Genomic DNA, 25,394 nt, shown 5'->3' on the forward strand with positions numbered 1-25,394 from the left:
CTAGACTATTGTATTGGTGGTGAACACTATGCAGTCTATATAGAAGTCGAAATATAATGATGTGCACCTGAAATTTACACAATAGTATAAGCCAATATGATCTCAACGAAATAATTAACAATGAAAAAAAAAAAAATGTACCTCTGTCAGCATCATGGTGTGGCTCCCTGGAATGCGATCAGGCAGTTTTTTTTGAAAAAATGAGACTTCCTTCAATCAACACTTGATTGCACATTTTGTGAAACAAGTGACAAATTTCCTATCATTTCTTAATTTGTACTTTAATTTTTCAGGATAAAGCCCCAGTTAAACCTTTGCTTCTAATTTACTATGAAGGTTTTTACTTAAATTGTGTTTATGTGGACTCACTAAAAGTAGCCCTTTTCTGGTACAATTATCCTGGGATAACAGAGGACCTCCTGGAGATACCACTGAGACCCAAGTTAGTCATGGGTCCCCAAGGTGGATGGGAAGGAAATGTCACCCAGTGAAACCTCTGCCTGAGGCTTGAAGATTTGTCCTCATGGTCACTCCCCAGAGGTCAGCCAGCCCCTGCCCGTCCACCTCCACAGCTGGGGGCTGAAGGTTTCTGAGGCCCCTGTTCTAGTGTCCAGCTCTGGAATGTCATGGCTTCTTTGAGGGAAGGATGAAGGAGCACTTGATACCAGGAGCTGACTTTCAGGGTTCCTGACTGAGCGCCCCTTCCTTATCTCCTCTTCTTTCACCCGGACATCTCACCCCGAAACGTGGCACTTATCACTGTCACCTCACTTCCTGTCACTCTGTAGTCTGGTCCCCTTCCTCTCCTCTGGAGTGGCCCAAGGAAATCCTAAAAACAGTTTATTCCCCACATCACTAACTGGAATAGAACACACAGCCCACTGCCCAGAACATTTCTGATCAGCTTCACAGAGTGAGAAGAAACTTCTGCACCTTGTTTTCTTGTGGCTTGAGGATTTTCAAATTGAGCACAGATCCCTTTGTCTTGTAGGAAAAAGAAGGGGAACCCCCAGGCTGGTATTTGGCAAGCTTCCAGAGAGGGTGAAGCCATCTGACGCCCCCAGTAGCGGGAGGGTGGGACACCGAGCGCTGGGCTCCCTGAGTGCAGTGGCTGAGCACACACAGCTGTCATCTGAACTGCCATTTGATGCCGCCTCTAGAGATTCCATCTAAACCAAAGGATTCCCCAGAAAGAAACTGAAATGATGGTGTTCCTGAGGATACTGAGGACACAAAAACAAAACCCAAGAAACACCCCACAAAAGTATTGAACATAAAGGCACTTTATAATGTAGTTCAAAGGTTTGTCATCTTCTACCACAGACATCTGCAAATATTTGTTGGGTGAGTTTTATCCTTATAACATGTAGAATATCCATGAAGACTTAAAACATGAGATGGCTACTCAAAAGAGCCTGTGGAAAATTCCAGTAGAGAGTTCTCAAGATCCGGTCCAGGGGTCAGCAGGGGATCTTTGTTTCGTGGTCTCTCAGGTCACAGTCCCCACTTCTCACCCCACCACCCCGTCACAAATAGGAAATGACCCTGAAAGACGGCTCGGTAGTTGGAGGTTAAATGCAGCAAGCCCCCAACCCCGACAGGAGGGGACGTGGGAGAGTCAACATAACACCCACGAGAAACAAAGCATTGCTTTTTTGTTTTTGGTTTCTTTTTCCCACCATTGAGAGCATTTCTGCATTCTAAAAAGTTATGCTGGAAGGCAGGCCGATCAGTTACCATCGTCTGGGTTTTCAGCTAAAGTTGCTCTATTGCTTTACGAAGACTTCCATCTGATCAAAGAAAATACAGCATGGACCACGTACAGCAAAGTGGCTACATAGGAAAACACCTGAAATCAAGATAAATGACCATTAACGGGCATGCATGGAAAGAGGACAAGGCATAGGTCATACACTGGGTCAGCCACATGCATTGCGCTCAACGCCAGACCTGGAGTGTGTGGACCGCCACTGCTTCCCATCACTCATGCCGACATCCTCTCTGGCTGAGCCCAGATGTGACCCCAGAATGCTTTCGGCACAGAGCTCCAGGTGCCCTAATGATCAACTGGACATGGAGTGCAAGGTCAACTATCTGCCATCTCACATCGTTATGCTGGTGCCACCCAATTGGAAATGGGGGCCCAAAAAAGCCCCCAGGTGAGTATCAACTGCTCTCCATGGGAAATTGTCTTCCTCCACACCGGTAAGAGCAGAGTCCACCAGCTGTGATCCCAGCGGCCTCGGTGAGGAGAATATGAACAGATGCGTTTGCTGGCTCTGGTTAAGGTCTCGAAGCTGCCTGGACATCCTCAGACCCCTCTCAGAATTTTGTTCTGGATTCTTAATTTCACAGGCACGGGCAAGGGATCCAGGCTCACAGGACTGAGGGACAGGGACAGGGAGGAGGATTTTGAGCTTTTGCAGAAAGGAGCGGGCTGACTGAGAAAGATGCTGGGAAGATCCAGTCAGCAGTTTTTGGCGCTGGGAACAAAGGCCCTGGACATATGGCAAATGGTCACTCTGTGGCCTGTCAAGCCCCTGACGTGTTGTGTCATGTGGGCACCATCTATTCAAAAGGCTTGCCTGCCCCCAAGTCCAATATCTGCACCTGTGACCTTGGCGTAGGGTCAAAAGTTTCCAGCCCAGGCACAACATTTAGGGCGGCTACACTTCCGTGACCCTTGAAAATGCCCATAAACACCAGCCGTCCCCGAGCCTGCTCTCTCCCTGCCCCACACATGGGTGAACCCTTCACCCTCATTGGCCAGAGGCAATGAGTAAGCCGAGTTATTTAATAACAAATTTAAGAGAACTCATCCGAGAACTCTGAAGGACCCTGGCTGAAAGGAGCAGTCACACATGAGTGAGCAGCCCCCGAAAAACACCTCTCCCCGTCAGGTGGGAGCAGTTTACTGTCTGAGCTGTTCCAGACCCCGTGAGAATCCTTGGGAGAGGCACCTCAGAAGTCTTCACAGGAACAGGAAACAGAGACTTATTTTCGAAGTGATGGCAAGAAATGGCACCTTGGGGACATTGACAGCCAGGGACCTGAATGGACATCCTTATGCTTTCAGAAACCCCTCTCCTTAAACGGCTGTCCTTATTGCCCAACCCTGTTAAGATCCAAAAACCTCCAGCTTCCTGCAGACATTTGCAGCTACCCTCAGTCAGCTCCCACCAATCCCAGGGATCCCTTCGGGGCAGACTCTCTGCTGCCAGCAAAGGAGGGGATAGAAGCTCAGCTTTTGAGGCAGGTCCCCATCAGGAACCACAGAGGGCGAGAGGAGGCCAGACGCTTCCAAAGGCCAGGGGTGTGTGGGAGAAGGTCTTGAGACGCCTCCCACACCCTGGACTGGCCATCCCCTAGACCACGGGAAGGGCATGTGATGGTTGGGCAGGGTCTGGGGTTAAATCCCGAGTAATCATGACTCCTTTTCCCCTGTGCACTGAGACAATTGATATTGTGATTAGAAAGGCGAGAATTCACAGTGAACTGGGCTCATATTTCTCCTTGGTGGTTTCAACCCAGTGCCCCTGCCTGCCGAGAACATTGTGATTCTTGATTCTGGCACTCCTGACTGTGCCTGGGCATGCTCATGTTTCTCCAACTCAACTAACAAACAGTGAGGATACAATCAATGGTGGACTGGATAAAGGGACGCTGGTGTAGCCATGAATGGAATACTCCACAGCAACGAGAATAAACACTGTACATCTCCACCCAACAGTGGGGATGAGCCTCACACACCTAAGGTGGAGAGAAAGAAGCCAGACATAAAAGAATACACATTATATAATTCCATTCACGTGAAGTTCAAACGCAGGCAAAACTGAATTATGCAGCTAGAAATCAGGTCTGTGGTCATCCGTGGTATGGGTGCACAGTGACAGTGGCAGGACAAGAAGGGGATTTCTGGGAGCTGTTCATGATGTTCTTTTCTTAATCCGGATGCTTGTTACACAGAGGGGTTTGCTTTATGGAAACTCATCAAGTTGTGCACTTGCATCCTTCTCACTTCTGTGGATGTGTGTTGCATTTTGATAAAAAGTAAAAGAGAAGTCAGAACACAGTGGAGCCCAGTGGTTCTCAGCTAGAGATCTGTCCAGTGGGTAAGGGCATTAATTCAGCCCATCTGGGTTGTTCCATCAAGTGCTGACCCACTAGCCACATTCCATCTACATTTCATTACCGTTGTCTGCAATAATTTTTGGAAATTATTCTCAAATGTCTTGCTGATGTCTGTTCAGAGAGAAGGCTGGGGTTGAGATAGTGGTATGTATAGGCTCTCTAGGTGAAGGGGAGATGAAACAGTCATTTGAAGGATGGCAGAGGAGGTGATTACCATCCTCCCAAGGGATGGGAGAGCAAGCTAGGGGCTGCCTGGCTGTGCTACTGTTTAGAAACCAGCCATCTTGGGAGATGAGCCAATTTGGGAGACATTCCCACACTGTGGGACATTTGAGCGGGGTGCAGGGACCACGAGGTAGCCATGTTGATGGACCTGGGGAGTAGGCTGGGAGCATAAGAGGAGCATGTGTGTTCCCCGGAGCAGGGGACAGGCCCACATGGACCAGTAGACAAGGCTTTGAGGAACTTCTGCAAAGTGGGTTTTCTCTCAGCCTCTGCTCTGTCATTTCCAAAATGGGAGGATGGCATAGCTTTGGTGCCTGTAGCTGACATCCTGTGATCTGTCATTATGTTTGACCTCCAGGTTTTCATAATTCATAAGATGACCTCTAGAAATCTGAGGAGCACTATTTCTGAAACTTTTTCTAATTTTTTAAACAATATCCATGGTTAGAAATACATTTGATATGGTGAGTTAGCATACTGGTGCATGCCCACCCATGCATAGCAGTGGAAAAAAGTTTTATGAAAAAATGCATTCTCTTCCTCCTGTCATTGGAACCCATTCCATCAAAGAGAAAATCCAGGTCATGACCTCACATGACCTCACCTACTAACTCATCTGGCCCTGCAGTTGGAGAATGTTCCTTTTAGAGCTCAGATACCTGCACACAACATGCCCCCCAGTCACACACAGTTGGCACCCCTCTTTCTTCTGCTGATGAGGCCAATGAGGTTCAAGCCCCTGTTCCACCCAGTGCTCCCTGTGAGGCCTCTGGAAGAAGCTGTTTAATATCTCTGCAGTCCTCAAGGGAAACAGACAGGAATTACGATCTCATTTCACAGATGAGCAAGTCGAGGCCCAGAGAGCACAAGGGACCTGCACAGGGAATTGGTGGAGACGTGACCTCCAGCCTCTCCTCCTCCCACAGTTTCTCAGAGCTGTGGGGCAGGAGACACTATCATGAAGAGCTGAAGGCCTAATCATAGCAGCAAACACCCATAGCTGGGGGTCTGCACATACTGGGCCCAAAAGGCCTCCCCACAGTCCCAGCCCCAGAGTCAGGGCCCGGGGATACACTGGCCACTTGATTTTCCAGCCCAGGCCTCAGTGCTCCCTGCCCAACTGTGTGATTCCACGGAAGACCACTCAGGGAGAGCCAGGAGACCCAAGTGGCCAAACTCACTGCTCCAAACTGGTGCTGAGTGTGGGTGACAGAGCACCTGGCCTGGATACCAGGCCCCACCAATTCCTGGTGATCTGGAGCAGGTTATCCATGCTCTTGGTGCCCTGGTTCTCCATCTGTGAAATGGAGATGATAACAGCGCCAACATCCCAGGGCTGTTGTGAGGGTTCAATACGATTGTTCATGGAGAGCTCAGACAGTGCCGGGCACTCAGCGCTCATGTCTCCTCACACATCTGCCCTCCGCAAAGCCCACCCAGGCACGGACCCCCGGGCTAGCCCAGGCCTGGGCAGTACAGTACTGACCAGATGATGAAGGGAGTCTTGGGCACTTCCCATCCCTTCTCTGGGGCTTTGTTTCTTGATAAATGGGGGGAAAGTCTCTTTCATTGAAAAGTTAGTGAACTAAAAAAACATTGGAGAGCTCAGGCAGCCTTCCGCTAAGACCCTCTGTCATTGGGCATTGGGAGCTATGAACAAGGGCAGGTTGACTGGGGGACTCACCACAGCAGAGATGTTTTCATGGTAATGTTTGTATGTGATGCCATTTCTCATGAAAATGGTGGTCAAAGCTTCCAGGACAGAGGCGCTGAGGTAAAACAGGGCAGCAGTACAGTGGTAGGCTGCATCCTGCAGGATCAGAAAGGGCCATGAGAGAGAAGGGGAACCCAGACATGGAGATGTGGGGCAGCTGTGGTCCCAGCAGGGCCCATCCAGTCCACCTGTCCCCACTGGAAATGGCTCAGGGTACTTTGTCATGTTCTGCTTCTTCCTTTGACTCCCCCACCCCATCCACCATCACCAGCCCCCACACCCCTCCTCACAGAGGTCATCTGCCCAGCTGAGTTTATTCTCGCTGGTTTGGGGGCCAGAGTAAGGACTTCAGTGGAGAAGGGACGCTGCTTTCCCTTGAGGGGGGATCAAGTAGGGGGCGCAGTTTGGGATTGCATAGGTAGAAATTTGTTCTGGACCTGAGGAGTGTCATCCATGGTCACAGTCCTGGTTAGGATGTGCCCTTGGTGACCAGTGCGGGTGAAAGAGGCCCAGAACATTTCCATTGTTGTTTTGTGGTTGTTCGTTTTTTGTGGGGGAGGTGGAAGGCTCCAGGTATGTTTACAAGCAAAAAGTACTAGAATGCTGTTTTGAGTAGCTGTAATTTGGAGGTGATTTCACAAGTCTAAGTAGGAGAACTTCTGAGAGTGAGAAGCCTGGCCAAATGGCCCCCACTCCCTTCCAGGGGACATAAGGGGCAGGGGTCCATGTGTAAGTTTCCCCTCTTCATGGGCCTCAAGGCAGAATTTACACAGAACAGAGACCCCAGGCCATCTCTGTCCCCCACCAAGTCCCTCTCTGGTGACCCGGCTTTAGAAGGCTGTGACTGGGAGCTGGGCAGTAAGCAGGGCCTCACACGGGCAGCCAAGGCCAGTCCCCAGGACCCTGCTCCCCTGAGATAGAACCCAGCCCTCCTGGACGATAGGAGGTGCCGACAGGCCCTGGCAGGTGCAGGTGGGATGGGAGGGGGGTTGGGCTGCTGGTTACCCATGAAAAGGCCGTCCTGCAGGAGGAAGCAGAGCAGCCCCAACGGGATCAGACAGCGACAGCCACCCTCTGCCCTCACCTCCTCCTGACCTTGCTGCAGGAGCCCTGGGCTGCTGTGCACACTCGGAGCTGAAGGCCTGGCCAGCTCAGCCTTGGAACGCGGGTGGGAGACGTCTACAGGGCAGCCTCACCCAGCGCTGGAAAAGCCAGCCTCCCAGCGCAGAGGGTCCAATACTACCCACCCCCTCACACATCCAGGAATGTGACTCACCAGGGTGACCCAGGAAGTCTCCCCACCATGGGCGCCAATTATGTAGAGGACGAGCAGGGCAGTGGTGCTGATGAAACAGAACACAGACACGAACATCACCCAGCCCTGGGCAAGGGGGAAGGGCACCAGGGACGAGGCGATGAGGATCCACACCAGGCCCCCAAAGACCTGCAGAGGGAAGGAGGGCAGGGGTGAGCATCAGACCAGGAGAGCCCATGCCCAGGAAGGGCCAGACCCAGAGGTCACACTGGGGCACGAGGGACAGAAAACAGGAAGGAGGCAGAGAACAGCGGTGGGCATTTTCCTCACCAAAAATGACTCTTTCATCCCCCAAGGCTCTAGTCTGGATCTCCAGTCTCAGTCTTTCCCAATCCTCTGCTTGCTTGCCTTTATTCACTTTTAAGTATAATTTTTTACTTTTAATTTAATAAGCACATAGATCACATTTATATGCCAGGCACTGTCCTAAGCACTTTACAAATATTAACTCAGTTAGTCCTCACACAACCTTATGAGCAAGGTACTGACCCATCTGTCAGATGGGGAAACTGAGGTACGTGGAAGTTAAGTAATTCGTCATCCCAAGAAAGGATATATGCCATCCAGTATTATCATTAGAAGGGCTAACTCTGAGATTATATCTTTCATGGCATTTTTCATATAAAAATATCCTTTCTTGTATGAAATGGTAGTGACCAGAAGATTCTTTTGGTCTTTTCTTGGCAAAATAAATTAGCCACACTATGTCACTAGCATTTTTTTTTTTTAATTGACCTCTAAATCCCAAGTCCATGAAGTGCTCTGAGTGCTGGAGTTGGGGCTGGAGAGAGGGCCCAGGTCAGCCCGGTCTCCTCGGGTGGCCGAGGATGGGCATGGGAGAAGCACTCCCCCATCATTACCCAGAAGACACCCCAGTTGACGCTCACAGGGTCAGTGATCCCCAATCAAAGGGGAGAGTAAGGACATATGTGGGGTCATAACACCCCTCAGTGCCACAGTCCCGGTCCCCCTGTGGACAAGCACACCTCAAGCTGGGATTCTCTGCACTTCTCTCCCTTCTCCTTGTCCCTCTTAATCCCAGTGACATCAGCTCAGCCTCATCCACTGTCCCCACCCGGATAAGGACTGTGTTGGGAGTGGGCTGGGACACGGTTGGAGACGGCTTTGCAGTCAGAGGTTCCAAGGTACTGTGACCCTTGGTATCATCCTCCTGAGCATCTGGGGGCTGAGGACGGGCTGATCCCCCTGTCCTACATCCCCTGTGGTGTGAACTCAAGTGGTACGTTGTCCTCGTCTCCTGTACCTGCTGCCCACCTGCTGGGTGAGAGGTTCCACTGTCCTCACAGGTGTTCTCCGAGCCTCTTAGCTGAGAAGCATCAGGAGAGAATCACACCTGGGTAGAAAAGTCAGTGCAATGAAGAATCTGGAGTTATCAAAAGTGAGTTGGGCCTCAAGAATCAGATCTGTGCATCTCTGAGCAGATGAGTTCCTCTACTGACGAATCTGATATTGCCTGAAGGGAGGCACATGACAGAACCAGTGGGACACACTTTACGACTTATAGTAATTAGAGCAAAATCAGTTAAATACAAATCCTCTGACTGCCATAGAGTAAGATGTGTGTGTCGACCTCATCCATAGTCGCCTTTAAGATCAAACAGGTTCCTTGGCCTTTTCCATAATGGGCACTGACAAAGGGACATGAGCGTGCCGATGGCTGAGACAGACTTGGATGTAGGAGGCAGAAGAGTGTGGCATGGAGAAGAGGGAGGATTGCACGCCCATCTCGTGGTCAGAGGCAAGGGCCTGGGACACAATTCTCCTAAGTGCCCTTTGCCTGGTCAACCAGTGTCCATCAAAAGAGGACCAATCTGAGTTAGGTCTCCGTTCACGTGCTCTCAGGGAGCCCTGCGTTCTCCTATTGCAGCATTCAGCACAAGGCAGGTGTATCTGGTTAGTTACAAAATGGCACTGCCCCTGACCAGGTGAGGGAAGGGGTGAGGGTCCCCCTGCTCACGGCTGATCTGCGGTGTGGGACACAGGGAATGCCTGTCCAGCATGCGTCAGTGTCCGAGTTAGTTACCTGTCCCTCAGGGTCTCCTGTGAGAGGGCTGTGCCTAAACACGTGACTGATGGACCAAATCCCAAAGGAACAGCTGGCCTTGCACGTGGAGGGGAGCCCTCCGTTATGGAATCTCGTGTGGGACCCAGCGGGCTGGAGATGCTTGTATGAGGCCAACGGACATGGCATTGAGGGGCACTGAATGCGACATCAGGAAAACGGTTCTCTTTGTCTCTGTCTCGCAGGTTTTCTGACTAAGGCAGGGAGAAGGGCTCTGGTGGTGTCCGGTGTCTGGACCCCCCTAGAACAGGTGCTCCAAGAACGGGCAGGCAAAGGTGATCTGGAGAAGGGCAGTGTTTTTATTTTTGAGGCAGTGATAGAGTTATTTTAGAAAAAAAATTGACTGTAGAATACATAGGAGGTAAATGAATGCACAGGTGGTGCCTGGAAATGCTGAAATCTGAGAAGGCAGATCTCAGAGCCTGGTCTGCAGACTCAGCTCACTGCATCTCCTTCAGCTCGATTCCTCCCGTGTGGCTTGGTCAGAAACCAAAGGCAGGAAAAGTGAGGGGAGGTCAGAGCAGTCACCACCCTGAGTGTTGCCACGGAGTCCTGACTGTGCACTAGCGAGTGTGGCCCCAGCTCTGGGCTGAGCTTCCAGCACCCAGTGCAGAGGGAAGCTTCCAGGTCAATCCCGACTCTCCACCTGCTGTGGGCGTGTGCTCTCACAGTGTGATGAAGACTGTGTGCCAGCTCCCTAGGAATGCTCTCTCTCTCACACACACACACACACACACACACACACACACACTCTTATGCAGCTTCCCGGGGTCTATGGAAGAATCTCTGTCCACAGGAACAAAGCCCCCCTGTGCCCCATCCCAGCCCTGCCCCCTGGTACCTCAGGACCCTGTCACCCATCTGGATGGACCACTTTGCAAAAATCCTTATAAAATCATGGTGACTTTTTTCTTTGTATGGTTTATCTATAGCACTAAGTTTCATAGTAAGATGGTTGGGAGAAATTCTCTCTCTTTTAGACAGCTTTAATGAGAGATGATTCACATACTACACAGCTCACCCATTTAAAGTGACAATTCAATGGTTTTAGGATATTCACAGATGTGTGTAACCATTGTCTCCAGAGCCAATTTAGGACATTTTCATCACCTCAGAAGAAACCCTGTGCCCTTTAGCTATGGCTCCCCTCCCCTCCCATCCCTCAGGGACCACTGATCTACTTCCTGTCTCTATAGATCCCCCTGTTCTCAACTTTCACATGAGTTGAATCACATAATAAAAGGTGGACTTGGGTGACGGGCTTCTTTCATTTAGCATAACGTCTTTCAAGGTGAGAAATTCTCCCTCACGGGGATTTTTACAAAATATCTCTACCCTCACAGCACACCCCCCTGGCCATTCTCACCCACCATTTGGGGACACTGAGTGAATGTGTGTCATCTCTCTGGAGCCTCCAACAGCAAAGAGCTGAGGAACCCCTGGTGCCCAGGGACGTTCCCATAGGAAACATGTCCCCAGGCCCCATCTGTCCCAGAAACATATTTTAAGTGACACATCATGTGAAGGGAATGTCCTCAGCACAGATGAAATGATTAAACCTGGAGGGTTTGCTCCCAGGAGATGGGCAGTGGGCCTGCCCTCTCCCCCTCACAGCCCTGCCCAGCAGGTGCCCAGGGGAGAAATGCAGGGTGACCTGCACAGGGGACCATCTGGGAGGGGGGCTGAGTTGGGTGCAGAACAACCCTGAGAGAGGACGGGGGGAGAAGGAAAAAAGACGAGGCTGAGAATAGAGAGAGTCTGTTCCCCGCTAGACGTCTGTGACAGTGCCCTGGACACAGACCCCGCTGCTGTGAGAATTACAGTGCAGATGCGTGTCGGAAGGGGTAACAGCTGTGACGGCTGTGCAGGTGTGCAGGCTCCAGTCCTCCCGGGCACATGCCAGCCCCCGCAGCACCTGCACCACACAGCGTCTGCACGGGCTGGACGCACACGTGAACCCTTGAGAGGGGCTCTCAACCGAATGTGCTGGAGGAGGCTGGAGCACGTGACTCAGCCTCTTGGGCCTCGGATCCCTCATCTGTAAATGGCAATTTGCAGCTGTCTCCCCACATCGCGGGCTGGTGCAAACTGGCTGAAACTGTGGATGTGAGTGTGAAGCTTCTAGCACCGTGCCCAGCGCCACCCAACAACTGGGGTGAGACACTGCCCACCCAGGAGCCGACAGCCCGGTGGAGACAGACGCAGAGGCAGCCAGTTACAATGTAGGGTGATCTCCAGCCCCGAGGGGGCAAAGCAGCCTGGACTGGGGCACGGCCCCATCGGGTCTTGAGGGGAGAGGTGGCCGTAGCTGGTTGACCTGGCCAAAGGGTCAGGAAGGAGCTCTCCGGGGGAGGAGAGAGTACACGCTGAGTCCAGAGGAGCTGAAGCACAGTGAGGGCTCAGAAGGCCGGGGAGCTGCGCACGAGGTGGCGGACAAGGAGTGGCAGGAGATGGGGCTCGAGGGAGGGAGAGCTGGAGACAGCACTGGCCGTGGGGCCGGTGTGAAGGCCTCCGAGGCCCCGCTCAGGGGAAAGCCGGGACTCAGCGTGAATCGTGGACACAGCCCGTGTCTGCCGTGCTCCCCCACTCAGTGTGCAGAGAGCAGCAGAGCGCGGGCGCTGCGCCCACCCCAGGGAGAGAAGGCCTCCTGGGCAGGGAGCATCCACCCACCCTGGCCTCAGGACCCCACTGGACAGATATTGTCAAGAGCAAAGGGGTAGGTGAGGGTCAAGCATTTCCCTTCATACAGAAAATTCTAAGCGGCTCCCAGCTTCCAGGTGACAGATGCTCAGAGGTGACCATCTTGACAACGTCAGGCACACAGGTGGAGGCGTGGCCTCAGTTTCCCTTCATCTCTGTCTATAGTACAGGCCAGACTTCCCACTACCCCCTGCCTGCCCCTCGGTCACTGTCCTCCACACTAGAGAGGGTGCAGCTGGCTAGGGTACTCTCAGAGAAAGGTCTCTAACTTGGTGGTCTGCGGGTCACTAGGTTGGAGCTCTCTCTCTGGGCCCCAGGTCCCCAAACTGGGAAATGGGGGTGGGGCCTGCGCTAATGCTCTATGGCTCTCAGCCCTCAGTCTACACCAGGATCACCCAAGACACCTGGAAAAACACCAGTGCCCAGGTCTCAGGCTCAGGGTCTGACTAGACTGGAGAGAAGCAGAGTCACAGGACAAGGGACAGACAGCCCGGGCTCTTTGCCAAAGGCCTGGGAATGTGTTTCCACAACACAAGACTGTGGATGATGTTCTGGTAACTCCCAGAAAACAGAAGAAGTAACGCCTGCTGTCTCCATGCCCTGCCCTGCTCTCTAGCGATGTTGCCCAGATGCCTTTCTAGGTCCTGCCTGGGCTCTGGATGCAAAGTTCTCTCTCCTCTCCTCTCCTCTCCTCGCCTCTCCTCTCCTCTCCTTAAGCTTCAATTTCTGTCTTACCTTGAACGTGAGACTTGCTCAAGCTTGGGTGTCCTCTAGATGCCGGGTCACAGCCTCAATGTCTGTGAATGGGGTGGAGATGGGGACCTGAGGGCCCACTCATCCTGGTGTTTCATGACTGGAAACTGTTCATCTTTAAATCAGTCCAGTTTTGGACACTGAGCAGAGTTGAAGTTCTCTAAGAACTAAGAATATTGTATAAAACTAGACAAAATATTTCCAAAGACTTAAAAGTGTTTACATCTGTGGTCTACATGATCAAATTATTTTTGTGAAAAAAATTTCCTCAGGAGATAGTCTTAGGGGGATCTCTCGTGTAATCTCAGAGAAGATTCTCTCTTTTTCTTTCTGAATTAATCTACTGGAGGCAGGCGAGAGTGGTTAAGGGTATAGACTTTAGAGGCAGAATTACCGAGTTTGAGTCAGCTCTTACTTACTAGCTGGGTGTCCTGTTGTCCCTGGGCAAGTTACTTAACCTCTCTCTTCCCTACGTGAAACATGCTGATAACAACAGTGCCCACATCATGGGGTTGGGCCAGATTGCCTGGCACATTGTGGGCACTCTAAATGCTCGCTGTAACAACTGTCATGTGAGGAGGCAAAGCCTCACCTGTAACCACGTGAAAATCTCAGGAGGTCTAGGATCTCCACATACACAAGTCTCCCCTCCAAACCTTGGTGGGACCCAGGATTTAAAAATAACTTCAAAAGCATCAAAAAGAGAAAAACCTATGATCTCCCAGAAACCAAAGCTGAAGAAAATGTGTGTGCCTCCGCAGATGGAAACATAAAAGAACATAAGAATGTTCTTTTTAAGAACATTCTTAAAATGTTCTTAAAATGTTCTTTGTGTTAAGGAAACACAAAGAACATAAAAATACGAGAAAGTCTTCCTACAAACAATGAGCCTCAGTCACAAAAGGGGGAGAGGAATCCTCTGGCACATTCTTGAGATTAGTACGGCGTGCCCATTGCTTGTGTGGGGCTGAAGATGCTCGGCATCCACAGTTGTCCAGTGTTTTTGCTGCAGGACGTGGATAGTTGAGGTCGGTGCACAGGAATTGCCCAAATTCTCTGGATATTTCTCTGGGGCTCCATTTTGCTCTGTCAGAGTCCCCACAAGCAGACCCTCTTCCAGTAACAAGTCAAGACGTGACCCACAGAGGACTTCCCACACACACATCTGGTAGTGCGGCCCCTCAGAGCCCAGCGTCAGATTCCCAACAGCTCCAAGGGCATGGTGTGTGCCCTGAAGGAGCATGTGACAGGAATTTGAGCCTTGAACTCTTGAGAAGTAAAGGACTCTGGCCACAGACACAGGCTGTGCACCCAACACTCAGCCGTCCTGCCACTTAAGTCAGATGGGCAAAATCATCTCTCCAGGGAGGAAAAGAAAAGATGGCCACACCGGCTGAGACTCGTCCCAGCTGCCGTGAGCTCGGAGCCCTCTGCTGCTCTCCCAAGGCCACCAGGACTGCAGCCCCGGTTCTGCTGCTGGAAGTGTTTACACCCACTGACCTCTTCCAGCAGTCAGGGGTCACTGCCATGCCAGGAGGGCGTGTGCTGTGGGGACTGACCAGCATAGTGACTGTGTGCTCAGGGAGGGGCTCAACAGTCAGCTCTAAGGGGTGTGTGTGTGTGTGTGTGCGTGTGAGAGTGTGTGTGTGTGTGTGTGTGTGTGTGTGCAGAGGCGGATTGAGGATGAGCTACTGCAGAGAAGGGAAATACCTTCAAGGTGAAGTCAAGAGGACATAAGCACCAGGGGGCAGGAGGATGCACAGAGAGGGAGGTCAGAGGAGAAAGACCAAGACCCCGACACACTGAAGCCTCCCGGAGACCCCAGAGAACGGGGCTGAGAGGGAGGCGGGGGACTGAGAGGCAGGGGTAGCAGGAGGCCAACACAGAGGGGCTTCTGCCAGCTCCTCTAGTTCCTGTGTGACCCCCACCCCCTTGTACGGAGGACTCAGCTCTCAGCAAGTCAGAGGAGAGGCGTCCTTCAGTTGCTCACTCACTCACCCACTCATTCATTCATTCATTCATTCACTCATCTAACAGACTCTGAGAGTGACAATGACCACGGCCAGCACTGAGGCAGGAACATCCAGGGAGACAGACTTTATCCAAAGACACACACTAATAAATGGAGCCCCTCTCTCTCTTCCTGTCTCTCTCTTCCCGTCCTGCCACCAGGCCCCCCTGGAGCAGCTCTGGGTCCACCAAGGGCAGAGTCAGGTCCTGGTGAAAGTGTCAGGGCCCAGCGAGGGTGCACACCAGCTCACACCTCTGCCCAGGACAGGGAGCCCAGATATCTGCACAGGATCCCCCATTCTGACCCCATGGTGAGGCGTCTGGGGGGAGTCAGAAGATTCCTGTGTGGGGACCCCTTCCTCTTTCCCAATTATTGGGAGTCTGAGCTCTGAGGCTACTCTAAAGGTGAACACCAGGAGAGGTGTTGAGGCCACCTGACTCAGTTTACCTATGCCTGTTGCTCTGCCCTCCTGGCCCCTCAGCAGCAGGCTCCTTCCTTCCAGGGGACCTATCGTGCCATCATCCCTCCCAAGGCCAGCTTAGATAGTGTCCTTTCATCTACACTGAAGGCAAGACCAGGACTCAGGGGGCCTGGTGTCTGTTTGTAAAGAGGGGGATGGAGATTTGGGATTCAAAGAGAGAGGAGGGGAGTTCAGGTCTGTAGTTGATATTACCAGGGTGAGTGTGGACTGGGAAAGGCCCTGTTCAGGCCTGCACCCCCACTTCCCTGAAGTCCCTGGGGCGATCTTCTCTCCACAGTACGCACTACACCTCTGCTCCCCAGCGCTGGCCGTGAGCATGATGAACAATCCATGACCAGTATCACCCTCCCGCACGAGGCAGAGGACGGTCACCAGCTCCTGAGTGGAGGAAAGCTCCTCCAGATTCACAAAGCTGGGAGCTCTCACACAGGCTTGTCCTGGTCTAGATGGAAAGTTTTCCTACCACACCTGTACCCCGCTGGTTTGACCCAGGAGGATAAACAGAAACAAGCAGGTTCTGGGTAAAATACGGGTAAGCCACCTAAAGAGACAAAATCTGTGGAAATGTAGACCAGACGGGAGAGGCTTCGGTGCAAGAAAAACAAAAGATATTGATGGGAGTCACCAAATAGGTCACTAATGTCATCAGCCAACAAAACAGGCGTCCTCCTGCCAACAGTGAGAAGAAATCCCCATCAATGACCCAGTGCTTCTCTGAGGTTCCCGGGGGTCTCCCTGGGGAATTGGTGGTGACTGTCAGTTTCACCCTCTGTCTGCCCTTGGGCTCAAGGACTCTCTTGTGGCCCCTGTCCTACCACTGCTCACTGAGAACAAATGTGTCAGAGGGCACGGTCTGTGAGGGGACATCAGCGGACTCAGGGTCCAGGTGGGAGACAGACCATAAGCAGGGGCCTGCAGGACAGGAAATGGGTGTCCTCCGGGTGGGCTTCCAGGTGGAGGTGATGGGTATGCCAGGCCTGAAGGACAGAGGACTTAGCCCCCCCATTGCCACCTGCACCAAAGGAGCGCCACAAATGGAGACCAGAGAGGACTGTGGGGCTGGTTCTGGAAAGACTCTTAAGACATAAAAGCTGGGTGCTTCCTTCCTGCCAGATCCCTGAATCCACCTCTGCCTGGCTTATCACCAAGCAGCTGCAGGGCAGGGTGGGGGCTGGGGGAGGTGGGGCACAATTTTGTGCAGAGGCTGCCTTCTCCCTGCTCCAGTGCCCGCCCAGACGGTGATGCAGTGACACCGATGACAGATCAGTTCTGAAAGGTTTAATCCCGGGCCCTCTGGTGACTGGTTCCTTCACCTTCGAGGAGATGCAGCACTTTGCTCTGCACTCAGGATTCACAGAGCTTTCCCCACCCGTCCTGGCACCAGGCGGGCAGGGCCGTGCTGGAGAGGCTCAGGAAGTCCCCACCCCCAAGGCAGAAGGCAGGACAGGACTGCTAAGGCCCCCACATCCCTTTGGCCACACGATCGGGCTGACCAGGGGTAGTTCCCAGCAGAGGAGCCACTGGGAAAGCCCTACAGAGGGTGCTGTCTGTGCAGTACTGGGGGACCCCAGGGACAAGTCACATGTCCCCTCCACAGCCCCACCCACCCCCAAATCTCACTCTCCCCTATCTTAAGCACCTTGCCTGGGAAGATCATCTAAGGTCAAAGGTTGTGCGGGATCAACTCACAGCCCCTCCTGCAGTTGCCCCCTTTCAGCGCGGATTGGCCAGTGGATCTCAGGACAGGTGTTTGACTTAGTAAATCAATGATAATTGCACCTAATGGCTATTAGCAGCAGCTGTGTGCACCACGTTGTTTGAAGAGCTCTTTGTACATTACACTCACCCCTCACAGCAAGCCTTGAGGTGGGTGCTATTACAGCCCCATTTCATTGATGCAGAAACTGAGGCGCAGTGGCCTGCTCACATTCCACAGCTGCTGAGGGCCAGCTCTGACAGGCTGCTCATCGAGCCAGGTCAGCACGTCCCTGCGTGTGGCAGGTACCCAAGGAGACCCACAGGCCGTTCACCATGAAATCTCCCCGGTGTAGGGTCAGCTTTGGAAATGGCCATGAGAATAGTAACATGGGGGGAGAGGAGACTAGCCCCTTAGCCGTCATCCTGCTCCCAGCCGCCCTGGGTCTAGAGGAGAGGAGATCACAGAGGAGGAAGCGATGGGAGGCAGGCTCCCCTCCCCAGCCCTCCACTGGCTCAACAGGCTCTGTTCCTTCAGAGGAAAGAACACCAAGGTTTGTGTTTAAGACCAAAACACAAGAAAAGATCAGAACCCTAAAGGACATGGCTCCCTCTTCAGCAGACACGGTCCCGTGGTCCTCATCCCTGGGACCATCAACACGACCCTTGTCACCCCCACCCCCACCCCTACTAACAGGGTAGGGACATGGGCTTCACCTTCTGTCCTTCCTCCTTTGCTCTTTCCTGGAGTGACCCCCCCTAAAGCCTGTACCCTGGGCCCTCTAAGGGCCTCCTTCTAAGTTGGACCCAGGAGTTTCAGGGGTCCTCCCCCTCCTCCTCCTCTTCCTGCCCCCTCCCCTCACAGCCCAACTGCCTTCTAACAGGAGTGGGGGCTCTGGTGTGGCATTTCAGGTCAGCTGAGACTGGCTGTGTGGCCCTGGGCCTTCCTCCTCACCCTGCCTGTGCCTATCAGTGTGTGTTGGCTGCTGACAAGGCTTTTCTTTTAGTTCCTACACAGTTTCTCAGGCCCTAGGGCCTTGGTGCATTGAAGTGATTCAACACAGGGTTGTGTGGCCCCAGTGTGGGCAGAACAGTAGCTATTACTGAGCTGGACTAGTGAGAGCCTGGAGCGGAGAACCAAGGCCAGTAGGTCACCCTAGGAAGTCATTATGCTGCTGACGCCCAACAGGAGCCAACCAGGATCCAAACCTTCCACCAGAATCTAGAAGGCAAGTCAGGGTCCCCTGATGCAGAGAATCCAGGGGCCTGCTCCGTGCTCCCGGGAACAGTCTGAAACCTGTGGGGAGTGGGCCTGCACCTCCCCATGGCATTAGTGCTTCACGGACGAGGGGACCCCTCACCCACTGTCCCCATCCATCAGCACTGAGGAGAAGCCCTGCTGGGCTATCCCATCAGCCCTGCCCTTGAAGGCCTTTGGTCCAAAACACTATTTCCAGGGCCTGGTACTTGAGAGGCCAGGAGGGAGCCCCAGACAGGCTGTGTCACAGGTGGAAGCCAGGGCTCAGCTCCGAATCCATCAGGAGTCAGCCCCCAGACCCCAGCCCGTCTAGACTGGCTGGCCTATCCCACATCAAGGCAGGCCCCAGGGGACCCCAGTCCCCCACCCCAGCCCTTCCCTCAGAGAAGGTGCCTGAGCCCAGAGCAAAGCCAAGCCCTTCCTGAGGCTGCAGAAGTGGCCTCGGCCAGCAGCCCAGTACACTCTCTTCTCTTCGTGTGCCTGCAGGTGCCAACAGTCAGCCTTTGTCCCTGGCCCCACCTGAGCATGAGCTCTCCCCTGCCATGGCATCTGGGGTCCTCCTGCTCTCTCCTGGAAGCACTGGGACAGAGAGGGGTCCTCGTACCACCCCCACATTACGCCACCTGTGTCATATGGAGGAGTGACTCATGGAAAGCTTAAAAGCAATCTTTCTCAGTGGAGCCTGGTTGTGCTGACATATGCATGACCACCCAGAGTCCCCATCACCACACTTAGCAGCTTCCAGAGAACTGCTCAGTCACTGACTGCTGATCAGAGCAGGCCTCTGGTTCTAGAAAAACCGGAAAAGTCACTTCTCAACTCCAAGAACAAACACCTTAGAGACCTCTACCTGTAATTCCCCCTCCCTTTAGAGAGGGGGAAAGGAGAAAACCTGGCAGTATCCTTAGCCCCTTCTAAACAGCTGCAGAGAGGGGCCCCCAACACAAGAAGATGACACAGGGCCAGGGGTCAGTGGGCACACCAGGGAAGGCCAGCCTCAACCCCCACTCTCTGGTGAGTGTATGAGGGGTCCCAGGCTGGGGCAGTGCAGAGTGGGTGACTGCCCTGAACCCGGGAGAACCTCAGGGCACCTGGCTCCCTCTCCCAGCCTCTCACTGAGAACTGTCCCCACTATCCTGTCCCCCCATAACAACATCGAGGGGGTGGGCTAGCCTACCAATGACTACTCCAAATTTCAGTGACTCGATGGGGGCTGTACAGTGTTTATCAAATACAGATTCCTGGGCCGCCCTGGACCTAGTGACTCAGAACCCCCAGGGTGTGTATTTGATAAGCAGCCCAGGGTGGTGTGAGCTCCCCAGTGGCTCTGAGCTGTCCCTTCACTCCCTGGGGGGAGAGAAGGGAACCAGGCCTTGCCCAGGGCTCCCAGGTGGGCGGGGCACCTGTTCATGGTCCTTCTGCTGTGGGCAGAAGTTCATCCCGGGTGTCTGGGTGAGTGCAGAGACCTGGACGTGATCTGCTGTCACTGCAAGAAGCAGTGACAAGCTGCCCCCCTCTCTGAGCCTCAGTTTCCTCCCCGCGCTGGAAAGTCAGGTCTCGGACTCTACGTGTCTCATCTCCCAGGAGTCCTCACGGGGCCTTCTCAATGGAGCAGAATGTGGACCTCCCACCAGAAAGCTGCTCCATCATCCTGCCCGCCCACCCCACTGCCCAATCCTGGCTCTGGGGCCGCTGTTCCCCAGACAGGTGAACATCTAGGGCAGGTCCCAGGACTTGTTTGGTCACCTCAAATAATAAAAAGTCCCCAGGCACTTTGGGTCACAGACACAGGCTCATTTTAGTAACTACTATGTCCAGTTCACTGTAAGAATGGAAACTGCAAACCGACTCCAGGTGGCTCCCCCCAACGCCCACCCCAAAAAGTGCACCCTAAAAGCGTTCCCTCCCACAGGTGACTCTACTTCTCTGTGTCCTCAAGCTCCTGAGAGGTACATGCAAGGAGGGGACGTCTGCCCCTGGAGAGGTGGGTGGCACTTCTAGCAGGCTCTTCCCAAGGAAACATTCTCTCTGAGTTCCCAGCCGTTCTCTCTGTGGATCCACTCCTTTTATTGGCTGGGGAGGAGGGAGCTGGGTTAATGATTTCATAGCTCCCTTTCAGGCATTTCCCTCCCAAATTCTGACAGTGGGGTGGGGGAGGGTATCTCCTGGTGCTTCGTGAGAGAAGTTTCCTCTTGGGGCCCTGGCCAGAACTGAGACAAAAAGCGTCCTATGTTAACAACCTGTTTTGTGAATGGTGGCCAGAGTGTCATGAAGCCCCCGGCTTAGAGGAGGAGGAAGAAGAAACAGACACTGTGGTTCCAAAAGGAAAGTCCCCCTTGGGTGGGGACAGGGGAGGAGGCCAGAAGCAGAGCCCTGGGTGCAGTTGTTGGGGAGGGGAGACACTGGACACTCCACCAGGGCCTGTATGGGGGTGCACATGTGACCCCACTGCCTGCAACAGCAGCGCGGCCTGTGGGGCTCTGGGGGTGCTCAGAGAGGCAGGGTCACACCCTTGGTTGGGCTGCCTTCCACTTCCTGTGGGGACCCTGCAGCTTTCAGGGGTCAGGAGCTCTGGGGTAGGGGTGTGGGCCAGGGTAAGGTGACCATGCCCTGCCCTGAGCCATCACCCTTTCCCTGTTCCTGTGGGCAGTGTCCCTGCCTTGGGAAGGGAGTGGACCCCATCCTGTGGGCCCTGGAGGCCAAAGGTTTGACACCTGCCCCTCCCAGGCAAATGCGAGGTCGGGCATGAAAACAGGAACTCGGAGTAATCAACTTGCTGGACGACAGATTTAAAAACAAATCAAGTGTTTCACACCCATTGGACTAACAGAAAATTACAAAGTCTGACGCTACCAAGTGTGGCAAGAATGAGGAACAATGGGGACTTTCATCCATTGCTGGTGGGAATCGGGAAGGCCCAAGTTTAACCTGAAACTTATATAATTTGGGGACCTTCTTTAAAAAGAATAAAAAATGAGTCTGAGTCTTGGAAGGGGCCTGAGCAAGTGGGGGTCCTGAGCTTAATTAAGCTTCATAAGCTTCCCAGTGACTCCGCTCCTGGGCTGTGTAAATTGGAATAACCCTTTTGGACAGCAATGTGGTAGCATCTGGGAAAATGGAGATATGCATTCCCCATGACCCAGCAGGTCAAATCCTCTGTGTGTTCCCTCAAGAAATTCCCAACATGTGACCAAAGAGGCAAATACAAGAATGTTCTTTGGCAATGCTGTCTGCAAAAGCAAAAAGCCACAAATTGGAAAGAGCCAAAATGTCCCTCAACAGAAGATTGGATAAACAGTGTCAACGTGTATAAACCTCAAAAGAACGTTGCATGAAAAGCATGTTGCAGAAGCATACATACAGGATGATACTATTTCCATAAAGTGTGAGGACACATAACAGTGCCGCGTGTAGTTCACAGGCAGTCAGGTGTGCAGGGAAGGTCTGAACCCTGCTTGGGAGTCAGGAACTCACTAACCCAGGGGCGTCCTGAGGATGGAGGGAGGAGAGTAAGACAGCGGAGAATCCAGGGGCTTAGATGCACCTGAAAAGCTTTATTTCCTTGATACTAAAACTGAATAAGGCAAAATATTAAGATTTGACGAAGTTGAGTGATAATTACATGGGTGCCTATTAAAGTATTGTATATACTTTTCTGTAATATTTAAAATATATCTCAATTTGTTTTTTTAAAAATTGAAGTGAAGTTTGGCAAACATAAAACCAACCATTTTAACTTGACCATTTTAATGGTATTTAATACATTCACAATGTTGTGCAACCACCACCTCTATCTAATTCCAAATCATTTTCATCACCCCAAAAGGAAACTCCGTACCCATTAAGCAGTTACTCCCCATTTCCCCCTCCTCTCAGCCACTGGACAACCACCAGTTTTTGTTTGTCTCTCTGGATTTACCTATTCTGGAAATTTTATATAAATAGAACCATACAATATGGACCTCTGTGTCTGGCTTCTTTTACTCAGCACAATGTTTTCAACTTTGTGGTCTGTCTCAGTACTTCATTCCTTCCTACGGCTGAGTAATACTCCACTGTGTGAATATATCACAGTTTGTCCATTCCTCCGTTGATGGGACACTTCGGCTGTTTCCACCTGTTGGTTATCGTGAACAGTGCTGCTATGAACACGCGTGTACATGTACCTATTCAGGTCCCCGCCTTCAATTCTGTAGGTTATAAACCCAGGTGTGGAATTGCTGGGTCATATGATAATTTTTTTGAGGAACCATCAAACTCTTTTCAACAGCAGAAGAACCATTTTACATTCCCACCACCAATGTATGAGGGCCCCAATTTCTCCACACCCTGGTCTGCACTTGCTATTTTCCAGTTTTTTGATAAGAGTCATCCTAGTTTTGTGTGAAAGGGTACCTCATTGTGGTTTTGATTTCATTTTCCTAACGACTAATGTTGATGATCTTTTTGATGTTGAGTTTCTTTTCATGTGCTTATTGGCCATCTGTATATTTTCTTTGGAGAAATGTCTATTCAAGTCCTTTGCCCATTTTCTAACTGGCTTGTTTATCTTTTTGTTGTTGTGTTATTATAGTCCATAATTTAAAAAAACTCTCCCAGGGTGGCCAGTGCCTCCTCGGGCCCTTCAAGTCTCTGTTCTTTTACCCACCAAAGCACATCCAGCTTCCCATGTACAATCTGTGCAGAGGAAAACTTAAAGGAATGGTGTCTGCTTTTTTTCCTGTTCTCCCAGGCATCCCGGGACCCATCCCCAATCTAGAGAGGAAGAAAGAGTTTGGAGGTGACAACTGAGGTGTCCAGCATCTCTCAGGAAGTAGGAGGGAGAAGGTCTGCGTCTAGAGAGAGGAGCTGAGGGGGAGGAGTAAAAACAACTTCTATGACAGCTGAGAGCAAAGTGGTCTGGGCAAGGGAGAACTATTTCTTGTAGAAGCCTCTACTATTACAGGTCACAAAACCGCCCTGGAGGAGTAAACTTCCACTACTCCATGGCTCTGAGATTTCCCACACCCCTGCTCTCTCCTTTCACTTGGTAGGATGGGGGGGATCCTTCCATCCCCTCCCCCACAGATCACCCTGCCTGGCTGGGCTGTTCCTACCCCCAAGAGCACTCCTTCCCCTAGGCTGGGATGCCAAGAGGAGTCAGCGGGCACTGGGAGGCTGTCCCCTCTGTGAAGCCAGTACCCCCACACCTGCTGCCACCTGAGGCAGCTCTTGTGAGGGCAGGAGAAGGAGGTGCACCTGAGTCTTTTGCATGAAGCCCTGCTAACGCCCTCTCTCGTGATTCTTGTCACAATGCTCCCTGAACAGCTACAAAGGCAAAGGAAGCCACTCATTAGGGCAACTGAAGAGACACTAGGAAGACTTCTTGTTGCTTCAAAATCTCTCTGCCCCATCACACCTCACCATCAGCCATCATCTCTTTTGGTCATGAAACTCTGCCTTTGTAAATACAGTGGCCTCTGAAGGAACACCCACTACTTACTCCCGGGTCATGCGCACTGTGTGCTCATCTTCAGAAATCAGCCTTGGACAAGCACAGGCCAAATGCTGAATAGATGCACCCAGAGGAGCCATTTGGGGAAAGAATGTTCCAGTGGGTGCAAGACCCTCCCCACTCTGGGCCTGACTGTCCCTATCCAGAAATGGTGGTAGTGGTGTCCAGGGTTTCTTCTAGATGTCACTCCTTGATTCTGGCTAGCCCCAGGACTTAAAGTCACTATGGGTACATGCAGGTGTGAGCTCAACTCAACTCTCACAAATGCAGTCATTTGGTGCCACCCCACAACCTCGGTCCCTTAGCCCTTTCCCCAAACCGTCCATGGATGACAGAACCTACTCCTTTGCTGTTCACACCCTCCGCCTCCAGTCAGGCCATAAGAAGCTGGGGTCCCTTTTTAAACAGTCAGGTTTGGACAAGCTCTTTTCCAGCCAACTCTTCTGTGGGATGCAGGGAAGGGAGGCGCAGGAAAGGAGTCTCTGCAGCTGCAAGGCTCTGCACCCACAGTATACACACAGCACATCCTTTCCCAGCTGAGGGCCTGTGGCCCCTGGGGAGTTTATGCTGAGGGTGGTCTGAAGTGTGGAGACACAGTGAGCACTTTACCGGGAGCCCAGGGTAGGAAGCGCTTTCCCGCTGCCACCTGCACTGCTGTGTGGCTCCAGCCTGAGGAGGGACCAATGTCAGGTACGGAGGCCTTCCCACTTCTCAAGGTCAGCCAAGGCAGAGGACAGCTCTCACCAGCCCCCTCCCTCCCCTCACTCCACACACAGGGCGGAATGACTGTGGTGCAGCAAATGGTGGCCTGTTTTATTATTTTTCCAGATCAAAGTTGTTGCAAATACTTTGTCTCGCCAGAAACTTGCAATGGTCAGAAGAGAATCATCTGGATTCAGCTCCTCCTACACCAACCCAATCCCCAAACCTTGGTTGGTGATGCTCAGGTTTCTTTTGCTGATTTTTGTAAACGAAATCCTAACCCTGGAGAGAGCTGGGCGCCTCTACAAGAACGTCGCTCTCCAATAAGGGCTTCCTCTGCGCGGCCCTTGTGAACCGGGTGGGGAGCGCAGCTTCGGAACCAGCGTGACGAATGGACCCTGGCCCGCTTCCAACATCTGCCCCATGCTGCGACCTTGGTTTTTCCTCCGAAGTCCTGGAGACTGTTTCCCCCATTGTAGTTGGTCTAGAAGGGGCCCAAACGGCTGGGGTGGAGGGAGACTTTCCTTATCCTGGCCCCGCTATCCCGATGCTCCCCGGACCCCACAACTTGTGGATCTGGTCCAGTCGGCTGTGCGGAGCCCCCACTACAGCGCGCGGCACAGCCCATCACGCCCCCTCCCCGGCTCCGGCGCCAGCTACTCACAAACTCGAAGATGAACAGCAAGTCGGGGAAGGTGGTGAAGACAGCGAAGCCGCTGGGCAGGGTGCTGCCACTCGATGCCGCTGTGGGGGCCATGCCGGCGTGCTGGCGTCGGCCTGGGGACAGGACGCGCGGCTCGGCTCCCGGCTGACCTCTCGCTTGCTCGGTGGA

General features: G+C 52.6%; 1 protein-coding gene across 1 annotated transcript; it reads right to left on the reverse strand.

Annotated features, from left to right (window-relative positions):
* Window positions 1–1,284: 1,284 nt before the first annotated feature.
* On the reverse strand, window positions 1,285–25,394 carry LOC101394492 (myelin and lymphocyte protein). Its single transcript, XM_004435799.3, has 4 exons — window positions 25,227–25,394; window positions 7,347–7,514; window positions 6,041–6,166; window positions 1,285–1,849 (listed from the first exon to the last, which is right to left on the reverse strand). Exons 1-4 carry the CDS (start codon window positions 25,317–25,319, stop codon window positions 1,775–1,777), a joined length of 462 nt encoding a protein of 153 aa, XP_004435856.2. The 5' UTR covers window positions 25,320–25,394; the 3' UTR covers window positions 1,285–1,774.

The sequence above is a fragment of the Ceratotherium simum genome, chromosome 40, assembly GCF_057802395.1.
Source record: "Ceratotherium simum simum isolate JZ-2026a chromosome 40, ASM5780239v1, whole genome shotgun sequence".
NCBI lineage: Eukaryota > Metazoa > Chordata > Mammalia > Perissodactyla > Rhinocerotidae > Ceratotherium > Ceratotherium simum.